The following is a 13,781-nucleotide window of genomic DNA, read 5'->3' as shown; positions in this document are numbered from 1 at the left end:
TGGCTCATTGACATCAGCACCACAAACTAATAATCTTTAAAATGTAAATAAGAGCCAAGATTTACCACTCCAGGTACCCCATGCAATCACCAGCAAATAGAGAAATCCAAAAAGACATTTACAAAATAACATGTAACTCGTAATAAGCTTAGTATGGATTTCTGTTTATGCTAAAGGACGTGGAAGGAAGACAAACCAACCACAAAAGCACAGAATCATCAGAAAACTGCAGTAAAAACAACCCCTGGAATGATAACCTGCCCCAGAGTGAAACCAAACACCAGCCCAAGGAAACAGAACACACCAGTCTGAATGGAAAACCCATGAAATCTTCTATGGGGGCACTTGGAAAGGGAAAGCAGGAATATCCATCAACCCCCAGCACAGAACTGCACTGGCATTACCTTCATCTGCATTAGGGGAGAATGGTAATATGTCTTCAAAACAATTAATTCAGCCCTAATTGGGACTGAGAAAGCTCATTCTATCTTTTATCAGAATGCTGGTAGTTAAAAGGTGATTTTAATTGCCATGGTAATCAGATATAATGAAGAGCAAAACTGTTTCTGATTAAATAAGATTTGCATCAGAATTGCAGTCAGACACTTTGCAGCTCCCAGGAAGCTGAATTCTCCCATTCTCCTCTCTCTCTTCAGGCTGCACACAGAGGCAATGCTGCAGGAATTCTGCAGATGTTGAATCAGATGGGAGTCATGAAAGGCTTCTCCTCCCAGTTCATCTCCCATAAGGAGAAAGAATTGTTCATGATTTGAGCTGTGAAACTCCAGATCTGCAGGTGTGTGCACAAGGCACAGACATTTCTGTGCCTCCCAACCTCACCAGGAAACCTGGACTTTTCAGGTGCTAACCATCTTGATAACTTTTTGAAATATTCATTTTTATAGAGTGGGTTTTTTAAAATTTTTTTACATTCATCTTTAAATATTTTGGAATGTTCAGCAGGTTTTGTATCAGTTTACATGTAGTGTTTATGTGGCAGCTCAGTTACACAAAGAACAAAACCACCAAACTGAGTAAAGTGTTCTTCAAAATACTGCCAAAGTCTGAGTTACTCCATCACTAGGAAATATTCAGAACAACTCTTGATTCTGGCCACACTGTGCTTTTCCACAGTTACACCAAGAAACAGATATTAATTTTCAGTTAATTAATTATAACTAACCTCATCTGTGACCACACAAAAAGTGGTCACTGAATAGTCAGAAAACAGGAAAAATCCTTTTTATAGAACTGCACAAGAAGCTGTCAAAAAAGGAAGCCAATTGCTGTGACCTCAAAGGCTGCAGCTCTGAGTCAAATTTGACTCTGGGAGATGCAGAGCAAGAGCTGAGAGGGTGAGGTTAAAATGAGCCTTTGGGTGAAAATCACCTTGTCCAAGTGACAGCTTGAGAGGACATCTGCCTCCTTCCTCTAAGCCTGCTGTGTCACATTCACTTAGACAAATTTACAAACTGTTTATATAAGCAGCAATGAGCACACAGAAGTAGATGCATCAAGAAAAAATTAGTTATTTGGCAAAAATAGTCAATTGAATATCAATGTCATGGAATCCACTGGGGATGGGGGTTTAGCCCTCCTCCAACCACAGCAGCAGAGCTGTAAGATGTGAAATGGGTGCTTTAAAATACTTACAAATTGGAAAAAAAATATTTTAGAAGTATTAAACTAACTTTGTGCCACAGGTTTCCTAACATTAGTTATTTAAATGGCAGGTTTGGTGCATTGGGCCATGTAAAGACATTCATACATTTGCATTTTCATTGAGAGAGGACTACAATGCAAAATGGAACTTTACTTGTATCATTTAATAGGAAAAGACTTTCATGATGGAAAGCAGAATGCTGTCAGTGTGATTTGTGCCACTGCTGAGAGTGGCACAAACTGCTTGGAAAGGGAAGGGGAAAATGCAGAAAAATGAAGGTGAGTGTAGGATTGACGGGATGGACGGAGACAAGAGATCTCTGGAGGCAGGGCTGGGACTTGGGGTTTATTGCACAGGGCCTGGGTACAGGGCCCTTTTGGGACTTGGGGTTTATTGCACAGGGCCTGGGGGCAGGGCCCTTTTGGGATTTGGGGTTTATTGCACAGGGCCTGGGGGCAGGAGCCTTTTGGGATTTGGGGTTTATTGCACAGGGCCTGGGGGCAGGGCCCTTTTGGGATTTGGGGTTTATTGCACAGGGCCTGGGGGCAGGGCCCTTTTGGGATTTGGGGTTTACTGCACAGGGCCTGGGGGCAGGGACCTTTTGGGATTTGGGGTTTATTGCAAAGGGCCTGGGGGCAGGGACCTTTTGGGATTTGGGGTTTATTGCAAAGGGCCTGGGGGCAGGGCCCTTTTGGGATTTGGGGTTTATTGCAGAGGGCCTGGGGACAGGGACCTTTTGGGATTTGGGGTTCATTGCAAAGGGCCTGGGGGCAGGAGCCTTTTGGGATTTGGGGTTCATTGCAAAGGGCCTGGGGGCAGGAGCCTTTTGGGATTTGGGGTTTATTGCACAGGGCCTGGGGGCAGGAGCCTTTTGGGATTTGGGGTTCATTGCAAAGGGCCTGGGTGCAGGGCCCTGCTGGGAGCTGCCAGGCACAGCTTGGAGCAGGCCTGAGAGAAGAGAGGGGGAGAGAGGATGAGAGGGTGAGAGAGTAAAAGGGTAAGAGAGCAAAAGGCAAGAGCTAAGAGACAAGAGGTAAGAGCTAAGACAGCGAGGTTCCTGTTACATTACCATAAATCTTCTTCTGTGCTGAATATTCTGATTCTCACCAACCAATCTAGTACAATACACAAATCCTACAGCATTTCCATACAGCCTATAAGAATCACTACATTACCACACTGTGTTACATTTTAAACCCTAAAAACTCCTCTTTGGGCCCCTTCTGCCAAGCTGTAGGGTCTGCTCTGACCCTTGGGCCTGCCTGCAAGCAGAGGGTGTTGTTCCATCAAAAGGGGATCACCTTCAGCAGCCACACCATTGTTTTCCTGTTGTTCAGTGACTGAGGGATCTCAAAGCTGCTTTCATTTCAATCTCACTTATAGTTCCATATTCTCACAATCTTTTGCCAGGCAATCATATTGACAAGGCTTTCCTGTTTCATCTTCCCCAACAGGTGTGCTCTCAGGGCTGAGCTGGGGAAACTGCAGATGTTGGAGCTCCAAAGTGAGAGCTCCAGCCCCTCAGCACAGCCCAGGTCACTGACAAAGCCTCCCATGGGCTCCCCACGCTTTTCACCAGCTCACCAAACTCTGCCTGCAGTGTCCTCAGTGGCAGCTCAAATGAAACTCTTGAGCACTCTGGCAGAGGGAGGGTGCTGCAGGGATATTGAACTGCTTCTCATCCCACTCTCAGAAAAGTGCCTGTCCATATTACCATGGGCATTTTTGTGGCAGGTGGCAGATATTAAAGAAATATTAATCATATGCTGAATTAATAGATTAGAAAAGTCTCATTAGAAACCTTCACAAAGAAAAGAAAATGTATTTATGCATCCCCCTGTGTTTAAATTTTACTTTTTGTTTATAGCTATACTGAAATGAGACTAACCTTTACATGATCTAATAATAAAGTTTGTCATCTATAGACAGGAATTTCTGCTACAGAACATTCCAGGCAGTGCCAGTGCCAGCTCCAGCAAGGCCAAAGATTACAGGATTTGTGGTGCCACTGCAGCATTTTTCCCTGAGCAGGGCCTGTTAAATGGATAACAAGGACAGGTGTTTTTATTGCTGGGTCAGATTAGCAGATTAACACAAACTCATAGAAACTGATCAAAAAACTGCAAGTGATCTCTTGCCTAAATCCAATTTTACCTCTACTTGCCTTCTGGAGTCAGGTAAGAATAAAGCCTCTATTTTACAACCTCTGGAAATCTGCACAGCATCAGTATCAAGCCCACCCCATTCCTTCTGCTTTCTTACCTCCCTCTCTGTCACAGAGGTCTCATGTGAAATACAATATTCTCCCAGCTGACAAGCTCAACACATTGCTTTTTATCGTGCTGAAATGTCACTCTGTACTCAGGCTCCAAGCTCAACTAGATTTTCCAGCTCCTAATAGGACTACTGGGAGAACATCCATCCTAACACAGACCCCCAAGCCCAAAAACAAAGACATTAATTGCCACAATGCCTTGATTATAGAGATGTTTACAGAATGAAATTAACAACAAAGCAAGGAAGACACTTCTTCTTGGAAGTCAATCCATAAGGAAAAAAAAAAATCAATTAAGTGCTACAAATGCAAAATAGCCAATAATTCACAACAACATGCCTGGAAAGGAACATGACACACATTAAGTGGCAGAAATGGGATGACATGACCAGGTAGGCTGAAACAAAACAGAATTTTCCACTTTGAAAAGTGAACTTTTTCCAGCTTTCAGAGCAGCCAGCAAGTATTTCTCATATTGATCAGAAATAGCCTTCAGTTTATTACTCCTGACTTGGTTTTGCCTTTTTCAATGCTAATCTCTCAGCTAAAAATGCTGCCTTACCTTTGTTCATATCAATCAGCTGCTGCTTCTTCTTCTGTCTCTCCAGCCTCTCCCGCTCTGCCTTCTCCTTGGCCAGCTTGGCCCTCTTGGTCTTCTCCTCCAATTCTCTTCTTTTGTTGTTTTCTTTTAATGCCTCCTGCATTAGAGGAAAGCAATGTGAGCGTCTGTACACTGAGGAGAACCAAAATAACCTGGTTTGAAATGAAATAAGAGGAGAAGAAACGAGAGACTTGACCCAACACTTGGTGCACGCCCAGAAATCTTGGAGAGAACATAATGCACCACAGCATTTATACATGTGAGAATTATTGATCAGAGCAATGAGGAACTGAAATAGCTTTGTATTTATGGTAAAGGACAAAAGGAATTTATTTCCAGCAGCAACATGTTTGTATTTTTCCCTATTAAGACTGCAAGTCTACCTTAAGCCTGTGCCATGCTCTTAGGAGGGATGAGTGGGGAGGAAGCCAAGTGTCCACTGTGATGGAAATTCAACTACAAGTGGCTGAAACTCAGGTGCTAGAATTTAAATATAACTCATTAAATTTTTTTGTTGATACAGCCAGTCTGGATGTCTAAAATTCAGAAAACACAGGAGAAGAAATGGAAAATAGCTGATTTTTTAGGTTACGACTAAAAGGTCTCTGAGGTAACAGGTTATATATTTGCTATATAGAGCAAATTAAAAATCCAAGACTCCCAAATGCTTCCAAATACAGAATAATCATTCAAGCAAGGGGCAGCATCTTTCAATGTGCCATTTCAGGGCTTTTCCTGAGGTCAAACACCACATTTCAGCCCTGAGTTGCAGAGACTCTGCTGGTACCCAGAGCCTCACTCCAAACTGCACCAAGAAAACTGCACCAAGAAAACTGCACCAGGAACTGCACCAAGAAAACTGCACCAAGAAAAACTGCACCAAGAAAACTGCACCAAGAAAACTGCACCAGGAACTGCACTGAGAATACTGCACCAAGAAAAACTGCACCAGGAACTGCACCGAGAAAACTGCACCAAGAAAAACTGCACCAAGAAAACTGCACCAAGAAAACTGCACCAGGAACTGCACCAAGAAAACTGCACCAAGAAAAACTGCACCAAGAAAACTGCACCAGGAACTGCACCAAGAAAACTGCACCAGGAACTGCACCAAGAAAAACTGCACCAAGAAAAACTGCACCAAGAAAACTGCACCAAGAAAAACTGCACCAAGAAAACTGCACCAGGAACTGCACCGAGAAAACTGCACCAAGAAAACTGCACCAAGAAAAACTGCACCAAGAAAACTGCACCAAGAAAAACTGCACCAAGAAAACTGCACCGAGAAAACTGCACCGAGAAAAACTGCACCAAGAAAACTGCACCAAGAAAACTGCACCAGGAACTGCACCAGGACCTGCACCAAGAAAAACTGCACCAGGAACTGCACCAAGAAAACTGCACCAGGAACTGCACCAAGAAAAACTGCACCAGGAACTGCACCAAGAAAACTGCACCAAGAAAAACTGCACCAAGTAAAACTGCACCAGGAACTGCACCAAGAAAACTGCACCAGGAACTGCACCAGGAACTGCACCAAGAAAACTGCACCAAGAAAACTGCACCAGGAACTGCACCAAGAAAACTGCACCAGGAACTGCACCAAGAAAAACTGCACCAGGACCTGCACCAGGACCTGCACTCACTGCCCCAGCACTGAGCCAGCTGCAGCACAAACACCATAAACACCTTTTCTTCCAGAAAAAAAAGACAACTAAAGGGCAAAGCCAATGTCTTGTCCTTTTTGGTTTTGGACAGTTCTGTCACTGCACATTCAATCCCACCTGACAGAAATTTCATTTTACTGCAGCTTCCCAGGCTGGAATGGGAGGAGATGCCCCCAGTCTTACAGAGAAAGCAAATATGAAATGTCATGGTTGCACTGGTAGCTCAGCAGCCACTGACATTCTGTGATCACATCACAGATTCCATCACATTTTCTACCAGCAGACTGAACTAAACAAGCTCTAAAGTTAAATTTTATCTGGAAAATCTCCTTGAGCCAAACTCTATGAGTTGTATCTGAAGGAAAATTTGGACTGCACTTCATAAAGCAGAACGGATACCAATGAAGATGAAAAAAAACACAAAAAGCCATTCAAAATAAAGGTTTAATCTTCTTGAAGAACAGCAAGATAAGAAAATATTGATAACTCTGTGTGAGAGCAGCCCTTTTTATCCATCCACCTCCTGGAATGGACTTGCTTGTTACTCCCCTCCATCAGGCAGCTGGACTCTTACCCATTCCATATTTGTTATGTCATTTACTGCTATACTTTTAGTCAGACTTAGATGAAAGCTGGAAATAAATCCTTGGCAAGAACATTCTCCCACCTGCTCTCAGAGTCAGCGCAGAAAGCAAAAGAAATCTATTTTCATCTATATTTATAAGCATACTTTATATTTAAATTAATATTGCTAACAAATTTGATCACAGTTTCTCAAAACTGACGGATGATGAATGTAAATAAAGAGAATTCTGACTCAGGTGTACAGTGGTTTCTACAGCATCTGCTGTGCCTGAATTGTATCAATCTTGCAGTTTCATTTCCTACAGTTCTACTGACAAAGGGTTATTTTTCTCTCTCATGGCATGCTTTTATATTCCCCCAGACCTTTTCTCTTCCAAACATTTGAGCTGCAGTGGATTTCTTCTAACACAGAACAGTGCTATTCCAGATTAGCAGGGTTTTTTTCAACTATCAAACACCAGTGATCCCCTTTCTGTGTAGTTTTGCAAGCTAAATTACTTCAAAAGGTAAAGATCAGTTTGAAAACTAAAAAAAAAAAAAAAATAGTTCTGTAATTGCTTTTAAAAAAGGGAATAAAACCCAGCAGTTTTGATACTGCAATACAGTGACAAAGAACTTACTACTGCTCATAGGGATCTACTGGACAACTAAATTTATTCTCCAATTAAAAGTAAACTAATCTAACAGCTAGAAATCAGAGAAAGAAGCAATCCTCTGGAAAGAATAAAAGCCTTCTCAACAGCTTTAGAGCACATTTTGAAAAGTACTCATCTAGATGCTGTCTTTTGGAAACATGTAAGTGCATGCAAAAAAGGAAATAATTTTCGAGTGAATCTCAGCAGACAGAAATATTTAAATGCATAAAACCCTTTTATTGATGGGCTTTTCATGACCCTCTGTTATTTTGGTTGGTGCATAAGGGCAAGCAGTTTTGCTAATTCAACAGCAAATTAAAAGTTAGAGAAAGTTTGAGTGTGGGTTTGCTTTGTTATAATAAAACCAAAACTGAATTATTGTCTCTGCTAGCAGAGCAAAGAGATTCAGCAAGGAATATTATCCCTTTTTAAGTGAGTTAGTTGAAGGAGCACACAGTTTGATGTTCCCCCTTGTGTTTATTAGGATTCACTGAAGTGCAGCTCTGGTACTCAGCACTGCCAGTTTACAGCTTGGCTTCCTTAAGAAGCAAATAAAAAATTAATGCATCTCTTGCATTCTGCACATATCTTAAGTTTTGACAGACAAACATATTCACACATCGACACGGTTGTAAATAGACTCTCGAAGGTAAATTATTAAAAACAAGAAGAAAGAAAACAAACTGTAATGCACAAATCTCCCTGGATATTAAAGATGGAGCTGGCTACAAAGCGGTCATGCACCAATAATGAGGCTGCCTGTGATCCCTCAGGCCTTCCCAAATTTGCCTTGCAACTGCAAAATATGTCAGCTGAACTTGCAGCAAAATAATCTTCTCCAGCCATAAATCGTTGGGAACGACCAACTCAGATTATCTGGAAATTAATCTACAGAAATTCAGTTAAAATACAGCAGATTGAGCAATCAGCGTGTACATGTAAAAGGGAGATCTTTCCTGGGAGTTCCTTGGAGGATAACACATTTAAATACATTGTTATCCCCATGGAAATAATGGAAAAGAGATGGCATTAAACAAGGACAGGCAAATTGAATTCCTGCTGGGTGGCAGTGAAGCTCTGAGCAGAGGATGGGGTTGGGACAGTGACCCCAGGGACAGAAATGCCCTGGGCTTGGACAGAGGGCTTGGCAAGGGGAGCTGGAGCTGCCTGGCCAGGGAGGGACAGGGGTTTCTGCTCCAAAAACTGCCCAGGCACAGCAGCTCTGCAGTGGTCACTGACCAAATTTGTTTTGCAGTGTTTACTCACCAAATTTAACAGTACCAAGGAAAAGCTGCTTGGTATCACTTAATGACTGCACTGGGTAATAAGGTGGAATCATTATTGAATGGCCCTTGAGTGGACAGGTTTGGGACTGGTTTCCTGCTCCTGTCCATCAATATTTGGAGAGCAGAATAAACACTCACACCTCGTTCAGGTTATTCTTGATAGAGACCCAGAGCTGAAGAACACACACAAAAACAAAGCTGTATCACTGTTTTTACAAAAAACACACCCAGGAAAACAAATGTTGTCTGTTTGGGTACAACCCTAAAAGAGAAACCACAGCCCAGGGCAGACCAATTATTGCTCTGTTCCAAAAGCAATCTTTCTGGATCAAGGAAGACAAAAAAATCAGTGTTCTGGCACATCATCATGTGAGCACAAGCCTTTAGACTTTTGAACAAAAATTCTTTCTAAGGTAAGTCTGTAAGAACTGTTCATACAAGAGCTTGAATCCAGTAAAAAAAAAAACTGAATTACTCTTCTTAACAGCAGGACCTTGAATGTGACATGCTGAAAGGTTTCAAAGTTTCTGGGTAGAAATTTCTGACAGATTTTAAAAGAGGCTCTGAGAATTACACCCAGTGTAGTATATAAGGACAAAATGTAATTAAATAACAAATGAAAAATGCCTGCCTTGGAAAGACTTTGCAGACTTCCTGCAAGCCATGGTTGGTGGGCTGTGGAAGGAAGCCCTGCAGAGGGTGTGAGGCATTATTTCCCTGCAAAGAAATAACAAATGTGGGACAAACAACTGCAGGGACCCGCTCCCACAGCTGCAATTCCTTCCCTGAGCTCGCTTACACCTCGCACTCTGTGCTCTGACAGGATCAGCAGCTCCTTCAGCTGCCTGGGCCTTCCCACACGTGCCAAGCAAGCAAACCTGAACCTGAGGAAGGGAATGAGCTCTAATTGACTCCAGCAGCATCACACTAAATGAAGCTGCAATAATGCAGTGATCAATCTGGAATCACAATTAAGACAAATACGGATCCCAATTATCAAATGATCTTAATGGGATATAGGAACAAACAGAATGATGAGGCTGAGGTGATACCTGTGAAAGGGAACTCTGGGGGTTTTGGAGAAGCCAGGTCCATTCTAACACAAGAGTTTTCAGAAGGGTTTGAGGGCAGCTGCAGCCTGCACACATCATCTGGGCAGGGGCTCTGCTGGGCACAGCCCCAGGGGCCTCACCCAGGCCAGGTGATGAAGGCAGAGCTTCACAAGAGATCCTTAAGCTCTGCCTCAGCCCAAATCCCAAACCAGGCTTTGCTTTCAGAGTGGAATGAGGATTCAAAATCCTCATTTAAATATTACAAACTTCCAAAGATAATGCCTGGAAATAATGACATTTCTCAGTTGGACTCACTGCTACCAGCACTGAATATAAAACTGAAAAAAACCAACTAAAGAAACCTTTTAAATCCTGTTCCTTTCAAGATTAGGAAATTTAACTTCATGATTTCCTCTGGACCATGTTCTCCAGTATAATTTTTGAAAATATTCCCTAATCAAAGGCATCTCTACCCTGAAATATGGCATCCAGTGCTTCTCCCCCATCCACAAAGAGCCACCTCAAGAGAGAAACATCAAGGTCAGAACAAAATCCCAACTCCACCTGGGCACTTATTTCTACCCTTGCCAACACAGTGTACTTGAACTCACTTTAATTTCTTTTATTATTATTATTATTAATTATTTTTGCACCTTTTGGGGAGCTCCAAGAGAAATGCCATCCTTGTGTTTTACATCACGAATAAAGCACTTAATCAGCAGCACTAATCCCTGGTAAATAAACTGAGTTGCTGCTGCTGTGTGAACTCCACCACCTGCATCCTTTCCTAGCCCACCCCTAATGCCTGATTTGTTCAGGATAATGATTAAAACCCATTCTGCTCAGCACTAGCTGGATGTGTACGCTCAGATGAGAACTGAGAGCTCACAAAAGGTTTGTATTTTGGGGTTGGGCAAGGGGGAGGAAGGGTTTGCTGTATATTGCCTGTTAATAAGGACAGTGTTTCACTTTTGGTACCACCTCTTGGGAAATTTCGCTGAAGAAAATACTTCTTGCTCATTATTCTTTATTTTTTCCCAGCTTCCTGCTAGCTGGAAACTGTTATCTTTCAGGCTGCATTAAAGAACTGTTACTTTTTAGGCAGAAGGGATGAAGTGCATTCCCAGACAAATAACCACAGAGAACAATGAATAAATAGAGCCTTTCTTTTAAACCGCTCCTGAATTACAAACACAATTTATGAGTTTGAAAGCTGGGAATTTAGCCTGACTACGCACTGTATTTCGTGGCAAATCAGATGTTTATTATGTATTTATTTATGTATTGTAGATTCATTGAGTTGTATTACTGCAGCAAATGGCCTGCTGCATTCCAGGGACACTTCAAAAAAGCCACCACAAGAACCACTCCTGAGTCACAGAGCTTGAAAGTCCCTTTGTAGCAAGTAATAAACAAACAAATATTAGGGAGAAAGAAGGGTCTTACAGGTCCATTTGTGCTCAGGATGCCGAATGCACTGGGGAAAAGCTCTTTGCCATGAAGGCAACATAACAGATGTTCCTGTCCTGGCTGGGGCAGGGCATCAATCTCACAAAATCCTGGAGCCCAGAGAAGTGGGCACCAATAAAAAGGGTTCAGCCTGCTGATCATGTCATGTGCCTCCTCATTTTGGGGAGATTTTCACTTTGTGGACGCTGCCATCAATCAACAGCAGTGCTGATACAAAAGGACAATTTCAATTTATTCCACTGCTCTTTTACCAAACCCATCTCTCATTCTGCCACCTGAGGAGTTGCTCACATCTGCCTAAACACGGCCTGGAACTGGAATAAACCCTTGTCCTCCAAGTACATTTATAATGGACTTTAAGATTTAATTCCTTATTCAAAAAGCTGCGTTTACACGAATGTGAGGGAAGCAGTCCCCACTGATAAAAGTGTTTACCAGATCAAAAATATCACTCCAAACAAAACAGCCTCTGCATTTCATGCAACTAGACCCAAAAATCCCTTTTCCAGCTTCAAAAACAAGTTTGTTTTTTTAGACTCAAAATTCACCTTTGAGACCATCTGCACTAAAAGAAGCCCACAGAGCAAACAAAATCTAAAACATTTAAAAACTAGGTTTTTAAATGAAAAAGAAAAAGAGGAAATTTTAAGGAAAAAGGAAAATTTTTTCAAGAAAAAAGGAAATTTTCCAATCTAGTGCTGAGGTGTATATTTCACACAACTTCCACAGCACAATCAGCCTGAAAGGAAGTTTATGCTCATTTACAAATGCAGGCGTGACACATTTGGGGGAGGTTTTTAAATCCTCTGCCACCAACACAAACAAACACTGAGAAAGCGACAGCCTGAGAACATTACAGGTCACTTGATACAGAGTGTGAGACAGCCAGTTAAAAAATGGAAAAGAACAAACTGGCATCTTGCTGCAGGCAGCTGATTAATCATTATTTGATAAGAGCCTGATCCTTTTGGGCCTGATGCTGTATCAGGTTGCAGTTGTTCTCAAGGACAATGGAAATTTGTGCTCACTTTCAAGGTAATAAAGGACTAAAAATCTAAAAAAAATATATATCTTCTTCAGAAGAGTTCTAAATATTAAAGAAATATCATTATCCAGTGGATCTTTAACTGCAAAGAGGAAAAAAAAAAAGAAAACCCACAACAACCCCCCCCTTTTTGCTGCTTTCAAATAAATTTGCAGTTGGCTCCAGGAGAATTCATCTTTCTATTTCTTCTCCAGCCTTGGACTTGACTCATGTTCCAGTGGCAAAGGGGAATCCTTTGAATTTAATTCCTGTGGTACTGCAGCCACCTGGAGGATTTTACAGCCTCCGAACTGAACTGGCTCATGGCACAGGAAAGGGGAATTATTCAACAGACAGTTCCTGCTCTAGCAAGAACGTGAAAGACTGGCAAACAGGATAAAAACGAGCCATCAATAGTTATAAAATATCTGGAATTCCCCTTCACCCCATCACCAAAACCCCAGAGGAAGCTGATGGGAGCCCTTGGAGGGAGCGGGGAGGGGTCAGGAATGGGAACAGGACAAATTTAACACAGCGCTTGCTCCAGGGAATGGCTGGAGATGTTCTCTACACCAGCCTTGTCTGATTGCTCCTCAATTCTTATCAGTGCTTATTACTTTTTCAAAGTAAATCCCACAGATTAAAGGAATTTCAACACATTTTTCCTCTGGGAAAACTCCTTGCAAGCATCAAAATGTTGCAGAAAATCTTAATTCTTTTTTGTACCTTTTTTTGCCCCTAATCAAAAAAAAAAAAATCCTTCACTGTGAGCTTTTAATGTTTGCCCTGATCCATTAAACCTGATTCATCACATTGCTAAAATATGAAACTTGAATTAAATTTGGGCTCAACCTTATCCACAGTTGAGTTGTCAACTTACACACTGGAGGCCAATATGTCATGACCAAAATCTAAATAATTCTGGAAACCTGCACCCAATTTCCTGCCATGGAACAAAACACAAAATTAAGCATAACAGAAAAAAAAATAGAGATACAAGGAAAGAGTTAAAACTGGGAGAAAAAAAACCTGTAAGAAAAATGTCACATAACATTTGGCAGGTGTTACTCACCAAGAACAGAGTTCTGAAGTTGCTCAGATCACCAAAGAATTCCTCTATGCTTATTGCTTTGGGATCAAAGGTGAAGTATTCTCCCAAATTTTCATACAATTTTGTCATGTTGTTGTGCATGTTGGACAGTTTTTCATATTGTTCCCGGGCACTCTCAGCAAAGCTGTGAGGTTTTGTTAAGGAAAATGCCTCAAATGCAGCACAAATAAAGGAATAAAAATAAAAACCCAGTAAATAAAGGAAACAGTACACAAGGAAAGAGCTCTCAGCACAAAGACTACAACTGCAAAATGTGCCTCCAAAAATCACATTTTAAGAAGTTAATATTATTAGTAATATTACTAATATTAGCATTTTATGAATTAATATTATTAATGTCTGCAAGTTCATGGCAACACTTCCTTCAAATAATCCCTTTCCAAGTGAAGATTTGCCACTGACAGAGAATACA

The 13,781-nt window shown here is 41.6% G+C and overlaps 1 protein-coding gene across 2 annotated transcripts in view; it reads right to left on the bottom strand.

The window, feature by feature from the left end:
• Positions 1-13,781, bottom strand: part of DIAPH2 (diaphanous related formin 2) — a 172,223-nt gene that overhangs the window by 57,127 nt on the left and 101,315 nt on the right. For both annotated transcript variants that reach the window (XM_054516303.1, XM_054516304.1), the window contains 2 exons: positions 13,331-13,496; positions 4,501-4,636 (listed from right to left, as the gene is read on the bottom strand). In XM_054516303.1, coding sequence (XP_054372278.1) covers positions 4,501-4,636; positions 13,331-13,496 — 302 coding nt within the window. The remainder of the gene's footprint in view (positions 1-4,500; positions 4,637-13,330; positions 13,497-13,781) is intronic.

This window comes from Molothrus ater, chromosome 14, assembly GCF_012460135.2.
Source record: "Molothrus ater isolate BHLD 08-10-18 breed brown headed cowbird chromosome 14, BPBGC_Mater_1.1, whole genome shotgun sequence".
NCBI lineage: Eukaryota > Metazoa > Chordata > Aves > Passeriformes > Icteridae > Molothrus > Molothrus ater.
Note: the sequence above shows the minus strand (reverse complement) of the source record. Positions and strands in the feature narration are given on the sequence as shown.